Source organism: Trachemys scripta, chromosome 1, assembly GCF_013100865.1.
Source record: "Trachemys scripta elegans isolate TJP31775 chromosome 1, CAS_Tse_1.0, whole genome shotgun sequence".
NCBI classification, from domain to species: domain Eukaryota; kingdom Metazoa; phylum Chordata; order Testudines; family Emydidae; genus Trachemys; species Trachemys scripta.
The window spans coordinates 309,976,747-310,003,887 of NC_048298.1; the positions used below are offsets into that span (position 1 = coordinate 309,976,747).

At 39.7% G+C, this 27,141-nt stretch overlaps 1 protein-coding gene across 2 annotated transcripts in view; it reads right to left on the reverse strand.

Moving 5' to 3' along the window:
• The window catches only part of CUL5 (cullin 5), a 75,446-nt gene that overhangs the window by 17,563 nt on the left and 30,742 nt on the right, over nucleotides 1-27,141 (reverse strand). For both annotated transcript variants that reach the window (XM_034758840.1, XM_034758839.1), the window contains exons 4-16: nucleotides 26,003-26,179; nucleotides 23,014-23,155; nucleotides 22,363-22,508; nucleotides 20,599-20,679; nucleotides 18,848-18,941; nucleotides 15,288-15,418; nucleotides 10,610-10,717; nucleotides 9,710-9,774; nucleotides 4,523-4,655; nucleotides 3,869-4,000; nucleotides 977-1,100; nucleotides 582-757; nucleotides 275-436 (exon numbers count right to left, since the gene is read on the reverse strand). In XM_034758840.1, the coding sequence (XP_034614731.1) occupies nucleotides 275-436; nucleotides 582-757; nucleotides 977-1,100; nucleotides 3,869-4,000; nucleotides 4,523-4,655; nucleotides 9,710-9,774; nucleotides 10,610-10,717; nucleotides 15,288-15,418; nucleotides 18,848-18,941; nucleotides 20,599-20,679; nucleotides 22,363-22,508; nucleotides 23,014-23,155; nucleotides 26,003-26,179 (1,671 nt within the window). The remainder of the gene's footprint in view (nucleotides 1-274; nucleotides 437-581; nucleotides 758-976; nucleotides 1,101-3,868; nucleotides 4,001-4,522; nucleotides 4,656-9,709; nucleotides 9,775-10,609; nucleotides 10,718-15,287; nucleotides 15,419-18,847; nucleotides 18,942-20,598; nucleotides 20,680-22,362; nucleotides 22,509-23,013; nucleotides 23,156-26,002; nucleotides 26,180-27,141) is intronic.

Here is a 27,141-nt window from a genome sequence, read left to right on the forward strand (position 1 = left end):
TCCTCTAAGCAACATCTGGCCAGAAAGACTTAGCTGCCTCTAAAAGTTTAAGTTGGGCAATCTTGATAGGAAAGAATGCCTACAGGTGAAGGCTATATATTAATGTAAAGCACAAAGAAGCACCATTGCAACTAAAAGGCTAGTTAGGAAAGGTTTTCACTCTTCAATTTCAAAAGCACAGCCAGAGTTAGTACTTGAATATTTTTTAAGGTGGATATTTAAGTATTAAATAAAGGTAAAGAAGAAATCTGTTTCAACAGAAAGGTAAAAATACCCATAAAGTCCTCCTAAGTTCTGCATCAGGGAGCTCAGTTGCCAGTTTAAGATTTTCAAAGCTGATTTTCTCTCTGGGTCTTTGGTTCCATGCAAACAGCACAGCCAGCTGAAACGTTGTTACCTCTAAGTCATACTGGCCAACCTCATTCTTAAATGTTATCTGACAACAGAAAAAAATATATTTTTGTTCATTAGGTTTTTTTGTTCATCAGTTGTTTTTCTAAGTCCAAAAATATATTGCTTATTGCTGTAGACAGATACAGATTTTATACATTAAAAATGAATAGTAAACTCAATATACTTACAATTCCATTGGACATGAGATGATGCCAGTGCAGTTTTCTGCCACTGTGATTCTTTTTGTAGAACTCTTCTACCTCTGGGATGAGGTCTTCTAATTCCGTGGGTAGCGATACAAACACTTTTTCGGAACTTCGAGACCAGGCACCAGCATTTAAAATTTTAATATTCACAGAATCAGCTATAAAAACCAGACAGTATTAAAATATATTAATCTGAAAATACACCAAACTAGATAGCAAAGGAGCATGTTAACTGTTTTTGACCTCAAAGTAAGATGTGTTCTAACTGACAACCTATGTTCAAACTGAAGTCTAAACATGATAGAAATTCCAAGTTTTAAAAGAACTATTCTTTAACATGAGTAAAACAAATATCAAAACACATTTGAGAACAATACCTGGTAGGGCCAACTTATTATTTTTGTGCATTTCTTTGAAGGCCTGGTTCAAGTCTTCAGATACTTTGATATCCTGGAACATCCTGGCCAACTTGTTTACATAGTCTGCTGGCATACCTACTTCCTGTATAAACAGATGACAAATTATACCAAGAAGCCACAATCTTTAAGATAAAAAGCTTACATACATCAGTCTTGAGGTTTACAATAAGTAATTTAAAAATAAATGGACTTCAGAGAAAAAAAAAAAAAAAAAAAAAAAAAGATTGTGGCATTTTGTGATAGCAAGTCGCAATCTTTCTGTAGATATATCTCACATCAGGGCCGAAAGAAAATGCAATTACTTTCAAGAATCAACATAAAAAAAGGTAAAAACATGAAGAGACTGATGGATCCTATAAACTGAAGGGTCTTAAACCAAAAAGTTTAAAGTGTGCAAATAAACATGCAAAATGTATAGTTAACTTACATGCAATTTCCATGAATGTGCTCACAAATCTGTTATTTTGATGCCTCAACAACCAGTTAGCAGTGTATCTGGTCATCTGGATATGTAAAGACCAGATGGCTTCACAACTTTTGCACATCTAGCCCTAGGGCTGTTCTTTTGATAGGGCAGGAACTAATCTGCTGACAGTTTCAAGTCACATGGTTTGCCTAACTGTATCACCCAATGTTACAAGAACATATGCACAGGATTTTACAGAATCATTTTGAGAAAGCCAAATCCCACGTATGGCCTATTGAACAGACCTCTACGTACACAATTCCCATTCTGCATCAGGATGCAGGATTATCCCTTAAAATGCCTATGATTCCAATGTAAAAAAGTCATCATGAACATGAAAACTTTCATAAAGTAAAACAGTTCTGTCTGGGCTTTTTTTCCATGTTAAACCACAACTCATTTTGCTCCACATAACCCTTTATATCCGATATACTAAAATGACAATTCATAAAACATTGGTCTCATTTTCATAATAAATTAAAATTTAACCAGTAGCTAAGGTTTTTTTTGTTTGTTTTGTTTTTTAAGAGTTTCATTATTGGAGAGAGAAAATGTTTTTTTAAGTAATTCATAGGTCCTGTTCCACATCTGCAAAATATTGGAATTTATACAGAGTAGGGCTGTCAAATGATTAAAAAACTTAACCGCACAATTAATTGCGCTGTTAAACGATAGAATACCATTTATTTAAATATTTTTGGATGTTTTCTACATTTTCAAATATACTGATTTCAATTACAACACAGAATACAAAGTGTACAGTGCTCTCTTTATATTTATTTTTTATTACAAATATTCACACTGTAACAAAACAATTCACCTCATACAAGTACTGTAGTGCAATCTCTTTATCATGAAAGTTGAACTTACAAATGTAGAATTATGTACAAAAATAACTGCACTTAAAAAACAATGTAAAACTTTAGAGCCTACAAGTCCACTCGGTCCTACTTCTTGTTCAGCCAATTGTTCAGACAAACAACTTCATTTACATTTATGGGACATAGTGCTGCCCACTTCTTGTTCATAATGTCACCTGAAAGCGAGAACAGGCATTCGCATAGCATTGTTGTAGCGGTGTCACAAGATACGTGCCAGATGTGCTAAATATTCATATGTCCCTTCATGCTCCAACCACCATTCCAGAGGAAATGCTTCCATGCTGATGACTGGTTCTGCTTGGCAACGATCCAAAGCAGTGCGTACCAATGCATGTTCACTTTCATCATCTGAGTCAGATGCCAACTGCAGAAGGTGGATTTTTTTTTTTTTTTTGGTGGTTTGTCTTCTGTTGTTTCCGCATCGGAGTGTTGCTCTTAAGACTTCTGAAAGCATGCTCCACACCTCATCCCTCTCAGATTTTGGACGGCACTTCAGAGTCTTAAACCTGGGGTTGAGTGCTGTAGCTATCTTTAGAAAGCTCACATTGGTACCTTCTTTGTGTTTTGTCAAATTGGCAATTAAAGTGTTCTTGAAACGAACAACATGTGCTGGGTCATCATATGAGACTGCCATAAATGAAATATATGGCAGAATGCAGGTAACACAGAGCAGGAGACATACAATTCTCCCACAAGGAGTTCATTCACAAATTTAATTAACGCATGATTTTTTAAATGAGCGTCATCAGCGTGGAAGCATGTCCTCTGGAATGGTGGTTGATGCATGAAGGGGCATATGAATGTTTTAGCATATCTGGCACGTAAATACCTTGCAAAGCTGGCTATAAAAGTGCAAAGCAAACGCCTGTTCTCACTTTCAGGCGACACTGTAAATAAGAAGCAGGTAGCATTATCTCCCGTAAATGTAAACAAACTTGTTTGTCTTAGCGATTAGCTGAACAAGAAGTAGGATTGAGAGGACTGGTAGGCTCTAAAGTTTTACATTGTTTTGTTTTTGAGTGCAGTTATGTAACAAATAAAATATCTACATTTGTAAACCCTACTTTCATGATAGAGTGAACTACAGTACTTGTATGAGCTGAATTGAAAAATACTATTTCTTTGTCACTTGTACAATGAGAATATTTGTAATAAAAACCACAATGTAAAGTGAGCAGTGTACACTTTGTACTCTGTGTTGCAACTGAAATCAATATATTTGAAAATATAAAAAACATACAAAATATTTAATAAATTTCAAGTGGTATTTGATTGTTTAACAGTGCAATTAAAAATGCGATTAATCATGATTAATTTTTTTGAGTTATTCATGGGAGTTAACTGTGATTAATCGACAGCCCTAATACAGAGGCATAAAATATCAAAACTGGGTACAATTTAAAATAGAAAAGTCACACATGACAGGAGAAACATTTAAATTGAAAAATAAAAACTGATCATCAACAGGAACTAAGAAATCAAACAAGGTTTCAGGATACTTACTCTCAGCCATTCCACCATATTCTCTTCAATTTCACTATCAGCTGATATATCTAGTATCAGACGTCTTGTTAAGTGAGCTTTGTGGTATCGCATGAAAACATCCTTATTCTGTACATATTTAAGTACCAAAAGCTGTTAAAAATAGATTTCAATGCCTATTTATTTCCATGCCAAATCAAACCACTTCATTTACAGTTCTCCCCCCCCCCCTCCCCCAAAACTGGTCCCACATATCACCATAAAATAAAACTAGCGCAAGGCTACTTTAGATTTCCTTACAGAAGAATCATGTTACAAGCTAGTCACCAGTTGTAAAATTGCTACAGTATCATAATCACCAATTTCTTCAACTGAATCACTGAGGAGCAAGCCCTTCAATGGTGCATCAGATCTGCTTTGTATTTAAACTTTAATTTCCTGTCTATATTTTCAGATTCTTGTCCATTATATATGTAATACACAATATGTAAATTGTAAACTAGCACATTGACATTGCTGTCCTGTGACAGCATATGGACATATAAATATTCGCTGTGGAGGTTTCAGTTTCAACTATTAATATTCTAGTGTAGCAACATTTTTGAAGATGAAATCCTGAAAAACAGCAAAAATTATTTCTTAGCTTAATTAAAAAAGTTGAGAGCATGCACATACCACTTCCTTAAGCTTTGCTTCAATTTCTTCAGAGGTTAATTTTTTGCTTAGTGGTGTTTTTCTTAACAGCATGTCACAGTAATTAGCAAGCAGTTCAGGGCATTTGGACTCAGGCTGTGTTTTCAATCCAACCCTAAAAGCAACATGAAACGAAAACTCCATAAAACTGTGAAGAGAAACCTGCTATACCAGGTTAACTAGAAACTAGGATTAAAGGGTAGGGAATAAATGACCAGGTAAGCGATCCTACCTCAATTAAACTGTTGCAAAATGAAAGGTAATTCCCTCTTCCATTCCCGGTAACCCCACCCCATTCAGTCAAACAGTAACCAAAAGATGACCAAGTGTTTCCATTTGTCTCTTCAACTAATGTTATTTGGAAATTTCAGAACTGCAATTAGCTAGGAATAATTTCAAACAGTAATTTGCATAAACATCTGAAAGGTGGGTGTCCACATACTGGTTAGAGTTCCAGAAAAGAATGATCAAATAAGGAATGCATTTTCTGTGTCTTCCTGTTACTAGTGCAATTTGATGGGTCCCAAGTAACAATGCGGAGAAATGCAGTTCATAGAAGCGAGACAGCAAGCCATTATTGTCACAGACACACCAAAGAAGTATTGGATGCAAACCACTGGAAGGTGGTTCAGAGACAGCAGACCTGAAATCCTGCTGCTACAAGCGGAATCAGCAGAACTACAATATTAAGACTATAGTGCCTCAAAGTATGCAAGGGCCACAAGATAGTATTCTTATGGAACACTTCAGACAACTCAGTGGTTTTAGGACAAAAGGATCTTGTAGTACAGGGTTATCTGATGGCCTTTTAAAGGTCTCAGAAATGAAAGTATAGCACCTTTAGGTTATTGTAAGTCTTGAAGCCTTGGCTTTGGAATAGTTCTCAGGATTTTCTGAATGATGGGATCATGCTGATTTTCGGGCCATAGAAGCATTCAACAGGTATCAAAGCTTTATTTTGTCTGCTCAAGGTTTAGGGTACAAACTAGGCAGGAAAATGTCCTGGTTAAAGTAAAACAGACCAAAAGGTAGAAAACTTGGACAAATTCATGGAATGAATGACATGCAGAATTCTGAATAGGAAGAGGACAAAACAGTCAGTTTTTCTACCATTCACATTAATATTATGACCTCTAGGAAAACTATAGGCCAGGAATGTCATTAGTGGTTCAAATGGTGGAAGAGGGCGTGGTAGAAAGGCTAAACTGTGAAAGAACTAGATGTAGGTTCTAGGGAGGAACCACAAACTTAATCAGGAATCTTTGTTTGGAAACCTGTGTTAAGAAACTGGACTTTGGTGAGTGAAAAATCTAGTGGAATTCTCTCTATATTACCTTACCTGGAGAAAACTGGGCTCCAAGCTTCTGCCAAGTGGGTTCCTTTAATAATTTAGGAGGCATAGCAATCTCTCTTACTGACTATAGTTTACCCCAGTCTAGGTTAGCAAAAACATGACACTGGTGCTGCACAACTCTGGTGAAATCCCATGTGAAATTTTCCATATAAGGCACTCACAGGCAAACAGATGTGGGTAAAAGTTTCTATGATGAACAATTGCCCTACCTGTAGCCCAAGTCCATATGGACACCCAGGAATGTTCTGAGATGCTGACTGTGGGAATACCAGAGAAAATATTCCTTTTGAGTTGTTAGTGGGAAATGGTGTAACCGGGTAACCCCAGAGTGCACAGATGCAAACCCAATAAGGCCAGATACAGTGGCCCAGAAGCTGAGCTGACAGTTTTCCTTTACCAGGGAAGAAAATCAGTGTCGACCATTTTGGTGGTCTAAAATCATGCCAGAAGCAGGGGGAAAGATACAGTTCAAGGTCTTATGGATTCAAAACCCTGCTGGGAGAAATGGTAAAGAGCACCCCCTCAAACTCATGATATCCAGCAGATGTGGGAAAAGCCCCAGCTGGGTATAAAGCAACTGCTTAGGGAAATGCAGAGAAAACGAAGGTGGGAAATTTCCCCTTAATCTATGGCTTCAGGGTAGTCAGTCAAGATGAATCATTGAACTAGAGTGGGGATGGATGAGAAAGCACAGCTCACCTCTCTTCAGCAGCTGTAAAGAATAGAGATTCCACCTCATCCAGCAAGAGAAACTGCTCACTTGACATAGGCACTACAATACTAATATCCCCTCTAATGGCTGCCCCAGCCAATCAGAAGTATTGGGAGTGCCAAGGGCTCTGGGTGAGCCATGAACTCTACCCAGTCCCAACAAGCTGTGGGATTCAGCACTTGGATCCTCACGCACAGCAGTCTGGTAACTGTCCAACAAGGGGAGCTCAACCAGAACTGACAAACACACTATACGCCGTTGTCAGGAACTATGTCTTAGGATTCTATTTGCTTAAAGTAACAGTAACTATCTTCTGCCCTTAAAAATGCAACTTTTTAAACATTAGAACTAAAGTGTTTTTGCCCAAGTGATCAGGGCTCTTAATTTTCAATTCTGACTGTTGCAAATAAGTGGTTTTCAGATCACGTGAGCTGACAAGTTTGTCAATGAGTAGCTGTCAGAGACCCCACCCATCAGTGCTTTGTGTAAACACTGTTCACAATTAAGAGACTCCCTGTAAAAAGCAACAAGCTATATTGGGTACTGAAGATTCATACCATGTTGACATTCATAGTCAGTTGTATGTTTAAGTTTTAGAGGAATCACATTGACTTCTACATAAACTTAAATCATTACACAAAAACCCTGACTTCTTTGAATACAAAGTTTTCAGTTTTTCAATTGAAAATAGATACTGAATTACTTCACAATTTTAAAACCAGAATTAAAAGAAAAATACAGCCTCTACCCATAATAGTAATCTATAAGAAGGAACCATTTTTACAGGATACAGCTATCATATGGTTATTATAAGCAGATTCATTTTATATGGGTAGGGTCCTACCAAATACACTGCTATGAAAAAAGCGCCATGGGCTGTGAAATCTGGTCTTTTGTGTGTTTTTACCCTATACCAGCAGTTCTCAAACTTTAGCAACCCAAGGACCCCCATTTTGATTTAAAAATTTTCACGGACCCCCAACCCTCCTGCTCAGCCCCAGGCCCCACCCCCACTCCACCTTTTTCCCCAAGGTCTCACCTTTTTCTGCCCCCGCTCCATCCCTGCCACCTCTCTTCCCAGTATGCCCTGTCCCTGCTCCTTCCCCTCCCTCCCAGCGCCTCCTGCATGCCACTGAACAGCTGTTCCCAGGCGTGCAAGGGGCACTGGAAGAGAGGGGGAGGAGTTGATCAGCGGGACCGGCGGACCCGCTGGAGTACCCTCGCGGACCTCAGTTTGAGAAATGCTGCCTTGTACTATACAGATTTCACGGGGGAGACCAGTGTTTCTCAAATTGGGGGTCCTGACCCAAAAGGGAGATGCAAGATTATTTGGGGGGGGGGGGGGGGAAGCACAGTATTGCCAACCTTACTTCTGCGCTGCCTTCAGAGCTGGGCAGCTAGAGAGCAATGGCTCTTGGCTGAGCGCTCAGCCAGCAGCAGTGCAGAAGTAAGCGGGGCAATACCATGTCAACCTTACTTCTGCATTGCTGTCTTCAGAGCTGGGCGGCCAGAGAGTGGTGGCGGCTGACCAAGGTCCCAGCTCTGAAGGCAGCAGCACAGAAGTAAGGGCAGCAATACCATACCAGGCCATCCTTACTTCTGCGCTGCTGCTGCTGCTGGTTCTGCCTTCAGAGCTGGGCTCCCGGCCAGCAGCTGCCGCTCTCCAGCTGCCCAGCTCGGACGGCAGTGCTGCTGCCAGCAACAGAGCAGAAGTAACGATAGCAATACCACAACCCCCCCCTACAATAACCTTGCAACCTCCACACAACTCCTTTTTGGGTCAGGACCCCTACAATTACACCATAAAATTTCAGATTTAAATATCTGAAATCATTAAATTTACAATTTTTAAAATTCTATGACTGTGAAATTGACCAAAATGGACTGTGAATTTGGTAAGGCCCTATAAATGAGACGGCTACAGAATTTAGATGCAGGTTGTCACAGCATACTCAGGGTTTGTATATAATCCTATGTTGATGTTCCACAGGACAGAGAATGGGCAATTTCATCTTTCCAAATGAGGCTCCTGGCCAAAATAGTTGTCTCTATAGCTTACCAAGTTTTGCATTCTCAGTTTGAATGCTTACTTCCCGAGGATTCCTATTGTCTGTACACAAGGATTTTTTTTCTGCCCTTGACATTTCTACCTCAAGAATAGACCATGCACTGATTGATACCAGGTCCTTCTGGACCTAGTGACCATCTCGTGGTCTCTTTGACTGAAGTTCTCTCCTTCAAATTACAGCTTGAAACTGCTGCCTTGCTGTGGAAATTCACAGTCTGCTCACAGGTCACAAAAATCCTGGTGAATAACTACTGCACGAGGCTCCCCACACACAGTGCACCTATGTCTTTTTTCTTCTTTCATCCCACTTCCTCCGTTATTGTCATCATTATCTCAGTGAAAAAGAAAGTAACAAATGTGTTTAAAATAAAAGTGCAGGAGGACAGAAAGTGATGACAATGGCCTCTTCCTTCCTGCCTGATTCAATGACAGAAATTAAAACAGTAGAGGGAAGTAAAAGTTGTAGTTACCCTAGCTGAGGGGAATGAAAATGCTTGGCATTCACTGCCAGCTCTCAGTATGAAAAAGGACTATCCATCAGTCTGGATAGTGGCAGTCCAATAACAATATGTAGAGAGACAAGGATTTGTATATTGATACATACACAGCTCAACAGCAACTTTACATAATTAATAAAAACACCATTTAAATAAAGACAGGTTAAAAAAAAAAAAAAAAAAGAATCACTATCCCTAAACAGTCCTAAACTTATGTAGACCCCAACTCTAAGTCATTATAAACACTGTAAAAATATTTAAGCAACAAAATACTACAAGTAAAAGCCAGCTTGATAGGCTACATTTTTTATTTAATAACTGATCTGCTGTCATGTGAAAAAGTTCCTCAGAGTATGAAAAAAGGTACAAAGCCCCAACAGGCCTTTAGTTTGCTTTTCTGTTGACCCCAAAAGCACTCAAAGTAAACTGTAGTATGACATTAAATAGTCTTCTTAAAACATTTTAAAACATTATTGAACTCACCTGTTCAAATTTAAATTTGAAATACTTGATTCACATTAGTATTTAAATGGCTTACCCTTTCTGCTTCAATGGCAATTCAAGTTTAAATATTGTAGCATCATTCACAACTGCCTTATATGCCTAAAATGAATAGTTAAAATAAGAGTATAAAACACTTCATTCAATTTTTTTTAATAATGTATTAAAATATGAAACAATTCACATCTCCAATTTTTTAATTTACTATAGCAAGTGTCTGTACCCTCTCATCCATGTCCTTTACTAGTCCAATATGTTTGTAGACTGCTTTTCAATATGTGTGTCTTAGAAGCAGGCTAAGGCTTTTTTAGTATTAAATCCATCGATTTTAAACTCATCAGTGCTATACGTTTCCAGGGCTTGTCAGTGATTTCCCCAATTCTTGTATGTCACTGACAGGCCCTGGAAATGTATAGCACTGATGAATTAAAAATCAATTGATTCAACACTAAGAATGTCTTAGACGCAGACTAATGCTACCGTACTGAAAAGCAGCTTTTTCTTAAGCCCCGATTCAGCAAGATACTTCAGCACATGCCTAACTTTAAGCATGTGAGGGGTTCCACTGAAGTCAGAGGACTATTCAGAATTATACGTAAAACCTGGAGCATAACTACTTTGCTGAATCAGGCACTTAGACTATAAGCTCCTCAGCACAGTCAGCATCTTCATAGGTGCTGTACAATTAAACAACACTACCAGCTCCAGGCCTGACTGGGTCCTTTGGGCACTACCACAATACAAATAATAAAAATCAGGTTACCAATTACCTTAAAAAGATTCTAACCAGACTTTTATTCAACAAGTTTATTAGCATAAGAACAGACTTCAGGACTCATCAATAAACAGGCAATGGGATTTCAGAGGCATAATTTATTATGGATTTCAACAATTTAAAATAAATGAAGACAAAGATCAGTTATATTAAAACATATACCTTATCTCTTGCAGTAAGAAACCTTGGGTCATCTTGAAAAGCTTCTTTAACCAGCTTACTAAATCGATTAAATAATGTAAGCAACTGCTCTACATATTTCTCAGAATCCTAAAATTAAAGCAGCAAAACAAAACAAATGAAAACAAAAAAAAATCTCCAGGTGAAAAAAAAGAGAGGTTACTCACCTTGTGCAGTAACTGAGGTTCTTTGAGATGGTTCTTACTGCGGGTTCTCCACTTTAGGTGTCTTGATGCCCTGCGCTTGTAATTGGAGATTTGTCGTAGCAGTGCCTGACTGCACCGCGCCTGCGCCATCTTGTGCCACTATGGACGGTTACATAGCAGTGCACAGCTAATTGTCCCTCGGTTCCTTCTCTACCCCAGAGAATCTACGTGAAACTCCGAAGTAGAGGGGAGTAGGGAGGGTAGTGGAGCACCCACCGGGACAACCATCATGAAGAACCTCAGGTACTGCATTTCTCTTCTTCAAGAAGTGTCCCTTTGGGTGCTCCACTTTAGGCGACTGTTGAGCAGTGCCCCTCAGTGGAAGGGAGGGGCTTCGGAGTTTCGATATTGACGCTGGATAACACAGAGTCCAAAGTGAGCGTCTGATGCTGACTTCTTGTTCTTTAGCATAGTGCTTTGGGAATGTATGGCTGATGCCCAGGTTGCTGCTCTGCAAAGGTTAGCGACGGGGACATTACTAAGAAAGGCCACAGATGCTGCCTGTGCTCTGGTAGAGTGCGTGCGGACTCCCACTGGGCCTTGTAGGTTGGTGTTTTGGTAGCAGAGGTGGATGCATGCTGATATACATTTGGATAGTCTCGGTTTTGAGATGTTTTGACCCATCGAGCATTCTGTTATGGAGACAGATAGTCTTGGTGATTTTCTGAATACTTTTGTTTCTTTCAGTGTAGAAGCTAATGCTCTTTGGATGTCCAGTCTTTATCTTTAAAGAATGCTGTGTATGGGGGATGTTCCATTAAGGCACCTAATTCTCTCTCTCATCTGGCAGATGTGATGGCAATGAGGAAGGCCATCGATGTGACAATCCATCTCCGAATGGTTGGGAGATAGTGTCTGTTTCTAGCATTAGAACGTGCAGTTGTCTTGTGCCCTCGAGCACACCTTCAAAATTGCTCGCTAGTGTTGGATTGTTGGGACGTCGAAGGTTGGTTTTGGGTCTGTCAACGTCTGGTTTGCTGTTGTTTGCAGTGCTGGTCATACTTTCTATGTTGTGTGTATGTAGGCGATCAGGCTCCCTGGTTATAATACCTGTCCTGTTTCTTTTTATTTGCAGGCATGTAGATATCCATGGATTTCAAAGTTGCCCATGTGTCTTTCAGGGTGTGGAGAGACCCATCTGTTTTAGCCACAAATAATTTTGGGTCTTCAAAGGGAAAGTCTTCGACTGTAGCCTGGACCTCCATAGGGAACCTTGAGTGAGGGAGCCAGCCGCAATGGACCATGCAGCCATGTCTACGGAGTCAAGAGAGGCCTATAAAGCTGTTCGGCGATGAGATGTCCTTCAGCGATATTAACTTTAAATTGTTCTTTTTTTATTGTCAGGCACACTATCAATAAATCCTGACATTTCTGAAAAGATAGTGTATGTGTGTATTTTGCCAGTAGGGCTGCATAATTACTATACGGAACTGAAGTGTCGCAGAGGAAAAGGCCTTGCGGCCGAAGATGTCTAATCTTTTCCAGTCTATCATATGGGGTTGTTCTGGAGTGGTGTTGTTTTCCCCTCTCATTTACTGCCTCCACCACTAGTGAGTTTGGTGTGGTGTGTAAATAAAAACTCAGCTCCTTTAGATGGCAAATAATATTTTTTGTCCAATCTCTTGCATGATGCTGTTGCTGGTGTCTGCCAGATGTTTTTGGCAGGCTCCATAATAGCATCGTTGATCGGTAATACTATCTTTGCTGACGGGGATGACTGGAGTATGTCCAGTGACTTATGTTGAGATTCAGGTACCTGTTCTAATGAAATAGCTAAGGATTCTGCCACCTTTTGAAGAGGTCCTGAAAGGCCTTGAAATCATCCCAATGGTTAGGGACGGTGGCCTTATGGTTTCATCCGATGACAAAGATGAGAGGTGTGCATGTGGTGAGGTTTCCTGGTCGGGGGGGAGGGACAGCTCAGTGGTTTGAGCATTGGCCTGCTAACCCCAGGGTTATGAGTTCAATCCTTGAGGCGGCCACTTAGGGATCTGGGGCAAAATCAGTACTTGGTCCTGCTAGTGAAGGCAGGGGGCTGGACTCTATGACCTTTCAAGGTCCCTTCCAGTTCTAGGAAATAGGATAGGATACATCTTCGGTTTCCTCAGTCACTTCCTCTTGTATTTCTGAGGGTGCTGGGATAGTTGGCAATAGGAATTGTGCAGCTCTCAATCTTAGCGGGCTAGTAGACCTGTGGTGTTGGGCCCTGTATATAGCCCATGGATTCCAGTATGGCAAGTTTGGTGGCAATGGCACGGGGGGCAGGGCCCATACCAGGCACATGCCTTTGCAGATGAGTGGTGTTCTGATAGATGAGACGATCCACGTTTGGGTGAGGAGTGACGAGGAGTATATGTGACTGGGTCATCCTCGTCACTAGACAGAGGTGGAGCTGATCTAGGTGGAATATTCGAATGGCTCGGTACCGATCTGGATGGAGTACCCTCAGTACCGAGTAGAGGGGACTAATAGATCCACATGTCTCATGAACTGTTGCAGAACCGTGAGCTTTGGTACTGGGGATGGTGTTGCTGACAGCCTGGGAGTGTAAACTGTAGCCACCGGTGCCAAAGATCTCGAGTAGTGCAGCATAGGAACCACAGGTGGCGCCACTATGCCAGTTGGTGCCAAGCTTCTTTTCGCCTCTGTGGGTGCCAACGTGGAAGGTTTCACTTTGCTCTGTGAACCTCCATTCGAGCTTGCCCTCATAGGGTCTTTCGCTTTCTGAGGACTCTCAATACTGGAGGGTCCCAGTGTCTCATGGTCCAATGCACTAAGTGCCATCGGTACTGGGGTAGATTTTTCGGGCGGGGATTGCTTTTCCTTGGCTGATTCCCAAGCGGAGAATTCTGGGACCACTTTTTGGTAGCCTTCTTGGGTAAAGACTCCTTCATAGATGTTGCTGGAGTGGGCGACCGCTGGCCCGGAGGTGTCCTGGACTCAGGGTCCACGGCCGGCCTGAGTGATTTCTCTATCATAAGGAATTTAAGTTTGAGATTCCAGCAGTGTGGGCACTTCTGAGTAATAAGTGTTACTGACTGACAGGCTGGCGCTGGGACAGGCAGCTGACGCACTGTGCATGACTCTCAGAAACCTGGACTGACAGTCTGCAAGTCAGGCAGCATTTGAAGCCTGGTGGTCCGGGCATGCCTGCAAAAGTCTATCCCCCAACAAAAAGGGATGGTAGTAATCCTACGGGAGGATAAACTTATCTTTCTACTGAGGGGTAGATAAGGAAGAAAAAAATTTTTTTTAAAGTAAAATAAAATAAGTATAAAGGTAGAATATCTAACTACTGCTTATACTACCAACTATGAACTACCTAAACGCTAATCTTATCAAAGGTAAGAGAGGGCCGCTGCTGATCACTTCGACTCAAGCCGAAGGTGGTAGAGAAGGAACTGAGGGACCGTTAGCCGCGCACCACTATGTAACTGCCCGCAGTGGCATGAGATGGCGCATGCGTGGCCCAATCGGGCACTGCTACCACAAATTTCCGATGACAAGTGCAGGGCGTCAAGACAACTAAAGTGGAGCACCCACAAGGACACTCCTCAAAGAATAATATGTGATCACGTAATTAATGACCATTAGAAATTAGAGACTATCATAATACACATGCATAGGTAAGGCACGAGTAGGCAACGTTAACTGTATTTCCCTAACTTAAGTGTTTTGGCTTTGCAATTTTTACATTCTTTTAATGTAGTTTTTGGTATGAAATTTCCTACTTAAAAATGTGTATGTGTACATTGAGTATTTAAAAACCTTATAAATGCCAAATCAAATCAGTTTTCACTGGAGGGATATCTATGCTCCAGAGGCAGGGCGGTGGTACCTAGTATCATGTGTCTATTATGTCTCCTGTGTGGCTACAACTATTAAAAACAACCCCCACCATCTAGGATTTTTAAAAAAATAACCGAAAAATATATTTTTTCCTCTTGCTTGAAAAACAAACATTTCTGAGAAACTTCCACACAAAAAAAATACCATTCCTTAGTTCAGAACAAGCATGCCAAATTTTAATCTCAAAAGGTAACAGGTTCAAAAAGTTATAAGTAATTGAAAAAGTCCTTTATAACTAAATTGCTAATACATCTAACTATAGGGATTGATATGCGCTCCCTCCAATTTATCATCTGCACATTTTCTTTAAATTTCATGTTTTAATATATGGATCCAGTATTTGTAAGTTCAAACATCCAAACAAGGATTCAGGTATAATTGTACAAAATTCCTTTTAGGATGTTTTAAATTCTGATCTCTTAAAGAGAAAGTCAAAGTGTTTGTTGACATATCTATTAAATTTAAAAAATATATGTTTACACTTGCATGTAATATACCCAGTAATCCCACTATTGGGGGGGGGGGGGGCATTTTTTGTTTTCCTTTGCAAGAGGTTCTTGCTGACTATTGAAATTTCCCCCCCCCCCTCAAGACCATACACTTACAGTAGTAATAGTTTCAGCAGCTGCTACCATATCTGCTAGTCCAGCACTAACAATATGCTCTTCCAAGTCTTTTAACATGGGCTCTATTCCATTAGGAACTTTATCCATCAGTGAAAACATTAGATGCAACTCTGGAAAAAACACAAAATACTGATGAAACCACTAGTCACTCCATATGTAACAACCAGACAATGCTTTAAGTAAAATTTGTATATGTTCTGTTCACACGAATATCTCAAATGGGACATAAAAATCACAAAAATAGTAGAGTAAGCGATCTCAATAACCATACATCCCCTCAAATAGTTTTATATTAATATTACTGAAACTTCTTCAAAATGTGAACTCCACAAGGAAAGGATTCTTCTCTTTGAGAAGTTAGTAAAAATGCTTAGTAGAATGTTAGAGAATAAAAACTTTTCTGTATTCACCAATAAAAAAAAAACTATAATAAAAAAATCACTGGCAACCAGGAATAGGTCAACATATATGCATTATCCTCCCCTTCTCTCAGTGTTTAATTTATTTTCTTTTTTGCTAGATTACTTGTACACACACACACACACGTTCAAACTAAATGCATCTCATATCATAAGCAGTTCTCGTCCCACATCCCATTTTTGTGTCATCTTGTTCATGAAGAAGTAGGTTGGGGTACAACTAGAACCCCTTTTCCCACCTTCAATCACACTCATCCTCTCCAGTTGCCTCAACTTTCCTAGTAACAATGGATCTCAGAATTAGAAGCAAGATTGGGAACTGCTATACAAGCAGGGTTGTATTGTTTTGGTCCTGCTGCTTGTCCCAAAAAACATCTGTGGCAAAGAATTCTTTGGTCCCTTTTTTCTGAATCAATATCCTCTCTAGTTCTTCCTCCCCACTGCATCCACAAGGAGAGTAACAAAGGCATCTCCAACCTTTCTCTAGTTTTTTCCCCTAATAATAACCTCCAAGAAAGATGTAATAAATTACATCTGAGCCTTTGAGAAAGTACATAGATAAAATGTCAGAGATACAAATATTAGCATTAAAACACTTTGACAACTATTTCAAGTTTTTAATTTGTTTTGAGTTTACAAAGATTAACAACTTAGATTTGACAAATAAAATGATTGTAGGTATAAAACTCCTCGATTGCCCCCCACCCAGCTCCCCTCCCCATGCCCCTTAATTGTCCCCTACCCAGCTTAGGGTTACCATATTTCAAGTTCCCAAAAAGAGGATACTGCTGTGCATGTGTACTGGGAGGGACTATTTGGGGGGTTTGGGAGGGGGTACTGCAGCCTCACTCTTGAGTGAGGGACACAGTGCCAGCCCGTCAGTCAGCACCTCCCTGCGGGCTTCCCCCCACCCCAAAGTGGGGAGTCGGGGCCTGGCTCTGTCACCCCTCCTGGCCAGGCTCTGAGGCCCCGCAATGGAGCAGCCGGCCCGGCCGAGAGGCACTTGGCAGCTCTGCTCACCTGGTGGGCTGGGCGGCCCAGTTCCCTGCTTGTCCCACTCACTGAGCCTGAATGCCAGCACCTGCTCATTCGCTCACATGGCCCACTTGCCCCATCCCTGAGCTGCTGCCGGCCAGTGGAGGAAGGAGCTGTGGCTGAACAAGCAGCTGCCTGGGACACACTGCGTCCCACAGCCTAGCCCAGCTGCCCACCCCTTGCTGGGAGACGCTGCGCTGAGGAGTGGACACTGCTCTGCACGGCTCCAGCCCGTTTGACCTTTAAAGTCCACTCAAAAGTTTCTGGAGGTCCAGATTTGGTCCTCAGTCTGCCTATTGGCTACCCCAGCTTACAATATAAAATGACAAATGAAATATGAAAGGTGGCAGAATACATTATAGGCATGGTTGCATCTTTTAATTTAAGATTCAGCTATTTCCATCTACCTCCTTAACCCAGCCATCAAGTGGCTGATTTCTTATAGTCAATAGGGTAGAGGTGAGTTTTGAAGAGATCTGAAAGAAATGGTAGTAGCCTTACAGATCAATTCAAGAGAAGGCATAAAGAACATGATGGAAAGATGTTGTAGCCATGTTGGTCCCAGAATATTAGAGAGACAAAGTGGGTGAGGTAACATCTTTTACTGGACCTCACCCAACTTGTGTCTCTAGCATGAAAAAAGGAACAGAGAGGCATGTAAGTAACTAGCAAAGTTTCTAAAGAAAGTATCTTATTTGAAGTACCTCTATAGCTTTGGGTTCAAATAAACCTACTGTACTCCTTTGGGGACTGAAAGTTATACTATAACGAGCAGACATGACCCGTGCCTGCCAATTTGCGGGGAGGGGGAAGTGAGGGCAGCCAGTTTCACCAGTGTTACTGAGCATGTTCAATCCTGCAAGCATGCTCAGTACAAGCCAAGCAGCAAATGGGGACTTTGCTATATTCAGTCCTGGTCTAGTGCCAAGAAAGTATTGCTAGACGGAGGGATCAGTCTGATGTAGTATAAAACATTCACTTCTAGACCTGGCATTTCAGAACATATTTGATCTTAAGACTATCTGAAAGCTGAGAACCCCAGTTCTGACGTGTGTATAGAAATGAAAATGGGATAGCTCAGTGGTTTGAGCATTGGCCTGCTAAACCCAGGGTTGTGAGTTCAATCCTTGAGGGGGCCATTTAGGGATCTGGGGCAAAAATCTGTCTGGGGATTGGTCCTGCTTTGAGCAGGGGGTTGGACTAGATGACCTCCTGAGGTCCCTTCCAACCCTGATATTCTATGATTCATACAGTTACAAAAATTCAACAATTTGGTTGCAGGATTCTGTGCTTTTAAAAATAACCACACTGATTTCTGGTTTTCTTTGTCAATTCCCCTACTTCATTTCTGACATTTTAGTAGCTATCATCTTGAATGGCCAGCAGATCAGCACCTTCACAAATCTTTCCTACTTCAATCACCCCACTCTCAAAATCCCTAGAAGCAAACGCTTCAAACCATCTTTTAAATGGCATACAGCATTAATCTTCAGCTCTCTCAGGTCTTGAGATATTGGGTGTCAAACAGGTGAAAGACATGCAGAAGTACTTTATTCGCTGACCAGTTCATTCTTCCAAATGTTGGTCCTGGACCAGAAATAGTAATTAAAACACCCAACGCTTTCCCTGCCTTCAAAAGCAATATCTTGGTAAAGGAGAGAGATTTCCAGAGAGAGGTATTTTATTTTTAAAATTACTCAAGTTCAAGAGGATGCAATGCTCTGAAGAAGAGCCCCAAAGTTGATTAAAATTGGAGAAAGCAGGTTGTTGCAAAAGAAAGAACAATAAATGTGTGTAAAAAAAAATCCTTCGTCACAATTAGCCTTTCACGAAAAGAAGAGTTATCCAGTCAGTCAAACTGGGGTATTGAAGGTACAGAGTATAAACACATTTAAAAACACATTTCCCTACAATGGCACATGGAAGCATATGCTGTTTGTGGAATGAAAGGGCTCCATATGCAATAAAAAGAAACATGTAGCCGCCTCAGTTACAAAATGGTAATCAGATACATTTATTAAGAATTTTTTTTTTTAAACCTAGCTGACTGAGATCATGCTGCAATATTTTTTAAGCTTCACTTACTTTCCGTTTCATTTCGTTTGATCATGCCTTGGCATTCAGCTAAAATAGTTTCTTTAAATGAGGTCACCAGAGCATTCACACAGCACTCCATAAGCTGAAATGTATTAAGAAATATAGTTAGCTTATTACTGTACAATCCTTTGAGTGCCAGTTTGTTCTCTCTAAGTTCATGTTCAATATAAATACTAGCCTCTCCTCATGCACTACAGCTCAGAAAAATGTTTCATGCTCATAGGCTGTACTTAATACAGAAATTATGACACCACGAAATAAAGTAATACTTCAGTTCATAGGTGTTTTTCCTTTAAAGCATGTAGCATGGGAAATGTAGTAGCTTCTCTCATGAAAGAGTGAACAGTTTAATATTTCTGTGGCCTCTTCCTCACAAGGAAGTATCAGTTCTGGAACAGTAACTACCCTACTTAGTTTCCAAATGCACTTCCAACAGCCAAGAATAGTTCATTCCAGTGTACCCTACCTGGCCTGATTTAGTTTGCTTTGAACAAGAGCCTAATGACAATTCTAGCGCAGAAATTACTTCTACACTCAAGAGATTGGCAGATGAGACAATTTTATATACCTCTTACCATTCATCTTAGCTAGGGATGCCCCACTTATGATGTAATGCAGAATGCGACCAAGCAAATCCTGACCACTACAGATCTTAGGGTGTTTGTTTAAAATAGTTTTGTTCTGAACAAATTTCAGCACAGGCAACTACAAATTGCTTCTTGCTGCACTTAAATCTCTCCCTGGAGTTTCACCCTGATAAAGTATTTTTCACTTTCCTTCTTAAGCTGTTTGGTGAGCACTGGTAAACCGTTGATGTACTTCACACCAGAGATGGTTACATTTCAGTTATGGAGGGAGCAAATTTAGTCATTTACCAGTTATGAAGTGTTTGGGGAGTTTCATGTGATAAACAGTGAACTTTTCCAGATATTGTAAGCTGGCACTGAATAACCTTTTACCTCCTAGGACTGCCTACCTACTTCCCAAGTCACTATAACCCACTAAGTGCAACATAAATTGTACTAACTTACATTTAAAAAAATGGCAAACCCATTCCCAATCCAACAATCAAGTACTGAATCTAAAACAGGAGAGTTGTAAATTAAAAATATGTACTTTTACTGTATTTTCCACAGAACGTTTAGTAAGACTCCAAACTACAAAGTAGAGCAGTGGTCCTCAAACGTTTTACTTCACGCTCCTCCCTTATCTTTTGTCCACGCCCCCCCCCTCCCCCCCCAAGAGCCAGGGCCGGGAGTGAGGCCGTGGCTCTGGGAGGGGCCCCACAGATGGGTACGGGGACTGAGACTGGGGCCACAGCTGAGGGCGTAGCTGGGAGTTGAGCCTCGTCTGGGGCCTGCAGGCAGGGCCTGGCAGATGGGATGAGGGCCAGAAGCAGAGCTGGGTGGTGCTCTCTCCCGCCCCCCGTGGGGGCTGGCCCGGGCCCACCATCCCCCCAGAATGTTTCTCCCCAGCCCCCTCGGGGGACACACCCCACATTTTGGAGACCTTTGAAATAGGGCCTACTGATTTTTATTTTTAAAATAAGTAAAACTAATAGTGGATTTAAAATAAAAATAAAAATAAGGCTTCTAGTACGTCAGATGTTCTGACTACAATTACGTGTTAAAATAAAAATGCAAGACAAATTATGATCAAAACTGACATCAGAACCCTTTACTACTATTGAAATACTGCACATGATTTTACTACATATACAACTAAGTTTTTAAACTTACCGCTTCTACAGAGTTACATTCGCGCCTTGTCTCTAGATACCTTAATGCTCTTTTCTCTTCTTCCTTTAATTTAGCGTCTGCCTGTGCAGAAGCAGAACAGCAATCATTTTAAGTACCAACAACAGAACAGTTATCACATGACTAGGGCTGTCGATTAATCGCAGTTAACTCACATGATTAACTCAAAAAATTAATTGTGATTAATCGCACTGTTAAACAATAGAATACCAATTGAAATTTATTAAATTTTTTGGATGTTTTTCTACGTTTTCAAATATATTGATTTCTATTACAATGCAGAATGCGAAGTGTACAGTGCTCAGTTTTATATTATTTTTTTATTACAAATATTTGCATGGTAAAAACGATAAACAAAAGAAATAGTATTTTTCAATTCACATCCTACAAGTACTGTAGTGCGATCTCTTTATCTTCAAAGTGCAACTTACAAATGTAGGTTTATTTTGTTACAGAACTCAAAAACAAAACAATGCAAAACTTTAGAGCCTACAAGTCCACTCAGTTCTACTTCTTGTTCAGCCAATCGCTAAGACAAACAAGTTTGTTTACATTTCCGGGAGATACTGCTGCCTGCTTCTTACAATGTCACATGGAATTGGCACTTTTGTAGCCAGCATTGCAAGGTATTTACATTCCAGATATGCTAAACATTCGTATGCCCCTTCATGCTTCAGCCACCACTCCAGAGGACATGCTTCCATGTTGATAATGCTCGTTAAAAAAAATACTGCGTTAATTAAATTTGTGACTGAACTCCTTGGGGAAGAACTGTATGTTTCCTATTCTGTTTTACCCGCATTCTGCCATATATTTCATGTTATAGCAGTCTTGGATGATGACCCAGCAAATGTTCATTTTAATAACATTTAACAGTAGATTTGACAAAATGCAAAGAAGGTACCAATGTGAGATTTCTAAAAATAGCTACAGCACTCGACCCAAGGTTTAAGAATCTGAAGTGCCGTCCAAAATCTGAGGGACGAGGCGTGGAGCATGCTTTCAGAAGTCTTAAAAGAGCAACACTCAGATGCGGAAACTACAGAACCCAAACCACCAAAAAAGAAAATCAACCTTCTGCTGTTGGCATCTGACTCAGATGATGAAAATGCACATGCGTTGGTCTGCACTGCTTTGGATCGTTATCAAGCAGAACCCATCATCAGCATGGAAGCATGTCCTCTGGAATGGTGGTTGAAGCATGAACGGGCATATGAATCTTTAGCACATCTGGCACGTAAATATCTTGCGATGCTGGCGACAACAGTGCCAAGCGAATGCCTGTTCTCACTTTCAGGTGACACTGAACAAGAAACAGGCAGCAGCATCTCCTGCAAATTTAAACAAAACTTGTTTGTCTGTGCGATTGGCTGAACAAGAAATAGGACTGGGTGGACTTGTGGGCTCTGAAGTTTTACATGGTTTTGTTTTTTAATGCAGTTATCTTTTTGTACATAATTCTACATTTGTAAGTTCAACTTTCATGATAAAGAGATTGCACTACAGTACCTTTTTTAGGTGAACTGAAAAATACTATTTCTTTTGTTTTTTACAGTGCAAATATTTGTAATCAAAAATAAATGTAAAGCAAGCACTGTATACTTTGTATTCTGTGTTGTAATTGAAAACAATATATTTGAAAATGTAGAAAACACCCAAAAATATTTAAATAAATGGTACTCTATTATTGTTTAATCACATGATTAATTTTTTTTTAATCGCTTGACAGCCCTACTTTATACTTACATATTTCATATAATTCTGTACTCCATTTTGTTGTAAATAAGAAGGGGCTTGTGTTCTATAAAATCTCTCTGTTGAATCCAAATATGCCTTCTCAAAGTTATCCCGATAAATCTGAAGTTTATCTTCAGGATTAGAACAAAGGTTAACTATAAAGAGAAAAAGTTAGATCTTACTCTAGTTTTTCGTGCTTTGCATTTGACCAAAAAACAATTATTTCTCTTGCTAAATTTTTCTTTTGAAGATAATGAGGTATGTCTAGCCAGCAAAGAAAAACCTGCAGCTGACCCACGCCAGTCAATTCTGGGTCAGGTAGACTTCCAGGCTCAGGCTGGAGCCCAAGCTCTAGGACTGGGACTGCACTGCCAGGTGTCACATTCAGAGGGGTCTCTTTGCAACATTAAGGGCTAAAACTATTATTTAAAATGTACATTTCAATTTTGCAGAAATTGGTGAGCAGTCTCCTCACCTGCCAGTGAAAAGTTTATTACTTGCCATTGGCAAGTGCATTTACCCCACTGATAATCAATACAAAAACATTATAATGATCATTCCAAACATACCCCTTTTGTCAACATCTAGTTGAAGGCATGTTATGAAAGTCTGTGAACTAGAAAGGAAGATGCAGTTGAGATCACACTGGATAAGACATACCATATGATTCTCTAACTCCAATAACAAGTTGAGAGTCAAAAGCTTCTCCTAGTCTTTCGGCATGAACCAGCTTCATTGCACTGTCCTGAAGTCGATTCTTTATATTTGAAAATATGGACTCATTCCAAGTATCTAGCATGAGCTAAATAACAAGGAAGAAAAAAAGTCAGTTAGAAAAGGATGGGCAGAACTTCAAATTAAGGGCATGTCTACATGAGCACTTACTGCACAGCAAGCTGGGGTGTAAATCTGAAGAACTCAATCATGCCTTGCACTAATTGTCTATATGAACCCTGCTGACGTGCACTAGAAGTTCCCTAAGTGCGCACTGATATACTAAAGGACGTAACAGGTCTCTCAATACAAAGGAGTTAACCTTGGAGCTAAATGTCAAATAGTGGTCCAGCAGTTGGCAGACCCAAAGGCTTACGTAGAAAAATTAAGATAAAATAGCAATTAGTAAGAGAGCAAAGGGTATACAAAAAAAGTAATTAATTGTTGGATTGCCTTAGATTTTCATGACAGTTAGATTAAGCTATTAGCATCCAATGCCATGCGATCACTTGTTTCTGTGAGTACAATGTAAAAATAATCAATGAGCTACATAGATATTGCAATGAACAGTTCAGTCAATGATGTAGTCCCCATTTAAAAAGAGTTACCGTTAGATAAGGGTCTCACTACTTTTACTGGATGACTGTCTCTTCAGCTGGTTCTGGTAAGCAGCAAGACCCCTAAGATTTTGGTGCTAAACCTCAAGATCAGACCAATGTGTTACATCTGAACACCACTGAAAGCTCCCTGGTGGAAGTCATATTTGTACAGAGTCAAGCACAATAATTCTACAACTAAGCAGCATATATGTAAATGGCATATTAGTCATTTTAAAGTTAAACTGTCTGTAATAACCTTTCCTTATAAATCCTGGTTCTCTTCTTTCTGCCACACAGAATACCTAAAATTTCATATTTTAAACTCTGGCTTAGTTAATGTATAGTATCTCCGTGCTTTATATTAATTGCTATGGTCTCAAGTTTTTAAGTGCACCAACTGCTTACTTGAGATTCCAGTTTTGTTTTTCACTGTCATCACTGTAGAAGATATTGAATCAACTTTGTTTTTAAAGGATGATTGTGAACAGTCTTATCTTTAAGTGATTCCAATAGTGATTTTCTAGGAGCCTAATTTTTTGGCAAGTTTGGTAAAGATAAAAATGTCAATTTCTGTGCATCATATAATTTACTATAGTGGGTATCTAATGAAATGCAGATGAGTGTTTGGAAAAGTTAAGGAGCATAAAGACACCCTTTAGCTTACGCTCCAATAAATGGGTTAGTCTCTAAGGTGCCCCAAGGACTCCTGTTCTTTCTGCGGATACCGACTAACCCGGCTGCTACTCTGAAACCTTTAGCCTGAGCTGCTCCATAAAACCAAAATCTGCCCTGACTTAACTTCAGTGTTTTGTTCTTAAACATGCCAGATTCAGACATGTTGGAACTGAATTAATGCTCAGAAGACAGAAGGTAATTTTTGAGTGTCATTAAAATAAAGAATTTTCTTAAGTTGTGTTTCTTTTGTTTAGCTCTCCTTTCATATTTAAAAGGAAATTTAAAATGAAGATGTCAAAATAGAGAGTAAATGTATACATTACAGTTGCTTTTCTTTTAAAATTTCACTTCAGAGAAGGTAGGTGAAATACTTAACTTTGTATTTGGATGTACAAGGATTTATTCAAGAACAACTTGTGAGCTTTAACATGATACTGTGACGGTCACCTCTTGGAACTGGAGAGGAATCTCGCACTCAAAATGAATAAATGCTCATTTTTTAACACCTGGAAGCCAAAAAAGCTAGGGATTCTCAATGTGAGCTCATCACACTGTCCTAACAACCAACTCTAAAGGATTTATAGTAATGGTAAGATGTACAGTAGGTATGCCACTTATCTGAGATTTTAGCGAAACATGTCCAAACAAAATTAAATTTAAAAGCCACAGGATAGTGAAATTTTTGGGCTGCTACTCAAAACAAAATGGTTCATTTTTTAGAGCTCTAAAAAATGCATGATCATAGTTCAAGCATTCCAAAAAGCAGTCTTCCAATTTACAATTTTTAAAGTAACAATAATACTGGCTCAGAGATTTATCGATAATGGAGATGAGGAAGAGGTTTCTTTTCAGCAAAGACTGTTTTTCAATATTTTTAGCTATCCACCTCAGTACACTTTTTAAATTGCATTAAAAAAAAAAATCAATAGGAATTCCAGGGAAACAAGTTAATAGATGCTTAGAAAACATGATCAGCATTATCTTGAGCAACAACCAAAAAAACCCAAAAAAACCCAGATATAATCAGTGCATGCTCCCAGCCTCTGTTATTTTACACTAATGATCTCCTCTACTCAGTTGCCAGATCAGCTCCCTTTTGTAATTCTGTGCAGTTTTTGTATCTGGTGGTTACAGCAAATTCCATGCTATTTAAAAGTATAAATTCTCTTCCTTCCCAAAGGGTAGGGAAGTGTTCTCTACGGAGCAGGAGGGATTGCCCTTGAATAGCCCCATTAAGTGCCCTCAGTTACAGCTGTCCGGCTCCTTGCTAAGTACTGACTAGAGCTTCATCTGTAACACGTCATTACTACTCCTTAATGGTCCAGTAAATGTAAGCTCATTGACCTCACGTATCTCAGGCTGCAAAGGGCGCAAGATCAGAAGTATTTTTGTTAAATAAATCATTTTACAGAGATCTACAACTATTTTAAAACACAGGGAGCTGCTCTGAACAGATGAAGGAAATGGTCAGGGTTAGGGCAATATTCGGTAAGTGGCAGAGGAAAACTATGGGAAGAGGAGTAAAAGTTGCAAGGTGATTTAAGCAAAGTGATACTCCAATACTGTGAGGTTAGCGCAATTTCATCCTTCAGCTGTGGAAGGCATCAACACTAAAACTTTTATGTTCTGTTACAAAACTCTGATCAGAAAGTGTCACTTACCTTTCGAACAATACTGTCTTCTACATTGGATTTCTTGTTGCTGCCCTGCTTACCCATTAAAGTAATTTCTAGTTGACAAAATGGTTTGGGCAAGATATCACACTGTGTAAAGAATTTGCGCCATTCTACTATGTATGCTTTTAGTAAAGCTGTATCATCTTGATGACTCAGTACTCTCTGGAAGAAAAGAGCAGCTCAGTTGTAAATAAGTTTTTACATAAACAACAGATGGCTTTGTCTTCATGGTACAAGTATTTTTGGTATAACCTAAGATTTGAATTTAAAATGATATAATCCCCCATGTAACCACTCTGGTATAAGAATGGCTTTTTTGGGTTAGGTTATGTTGCCTGTGAAGAGATTTGGCTTTATTTATTCTTACACCAGAATAAATGTCCACATGGGGGTTATATCAGTATAGCCTGTCTACAGGAAAGTTTCACAAGGACTATTTTCTACCTTATATGCAGTAGAAGGTTGAATTCAATGTGATCTACTGATCTGGCTTTAGACACCTGAACTTTTAACATTTATGCTGCACTAGCTCCTACAGGTTACAGCCAATTTAGGCACGATGGGCTAGACATTGCATAAACATAAGCTTACAAAAACAGCTACCAGTACAGATCATGCCAAAGGTCCCAATTCGACAAAGCACTTAAGCACATTCTTAAGTACCAATAAAGTCAAAGGAACATCAGCACGTTTAAGAGCTTTGCCAGATAGGGATAGTCTGCTGTATCTGGGCCTAGCAAAGAAAAGGCTTTGTTTGAGTAAAAGGCCCTTTCTGAGTTTGTAGGAACACATTTTAGATTTATTTTTATTTTCCAAATTTTTGTCTTTGCACATCTTTCACACTCTACAAAAACTCTTATGAGCACACTACAACACTATTTCATATGTATTTTAATTTAGAAAAAACTCAAATCCAGGTGTCAAGTCAACAGTAGACCAAAGCTACTGAAATACAAATGGCCTATGGAGCTTGTCAAGCTGTTAACTCACTAGTATTCTGTCAGAAGACTATACATTTGACCATTTCTTAAGCAAACTCATGAATATGCTAGTGTAGTATTGAAGCCAGCTAAAAGAATTAAAGAACTTCCTTGCATTTAAGAGTTAATCTTTATTTCCAGACA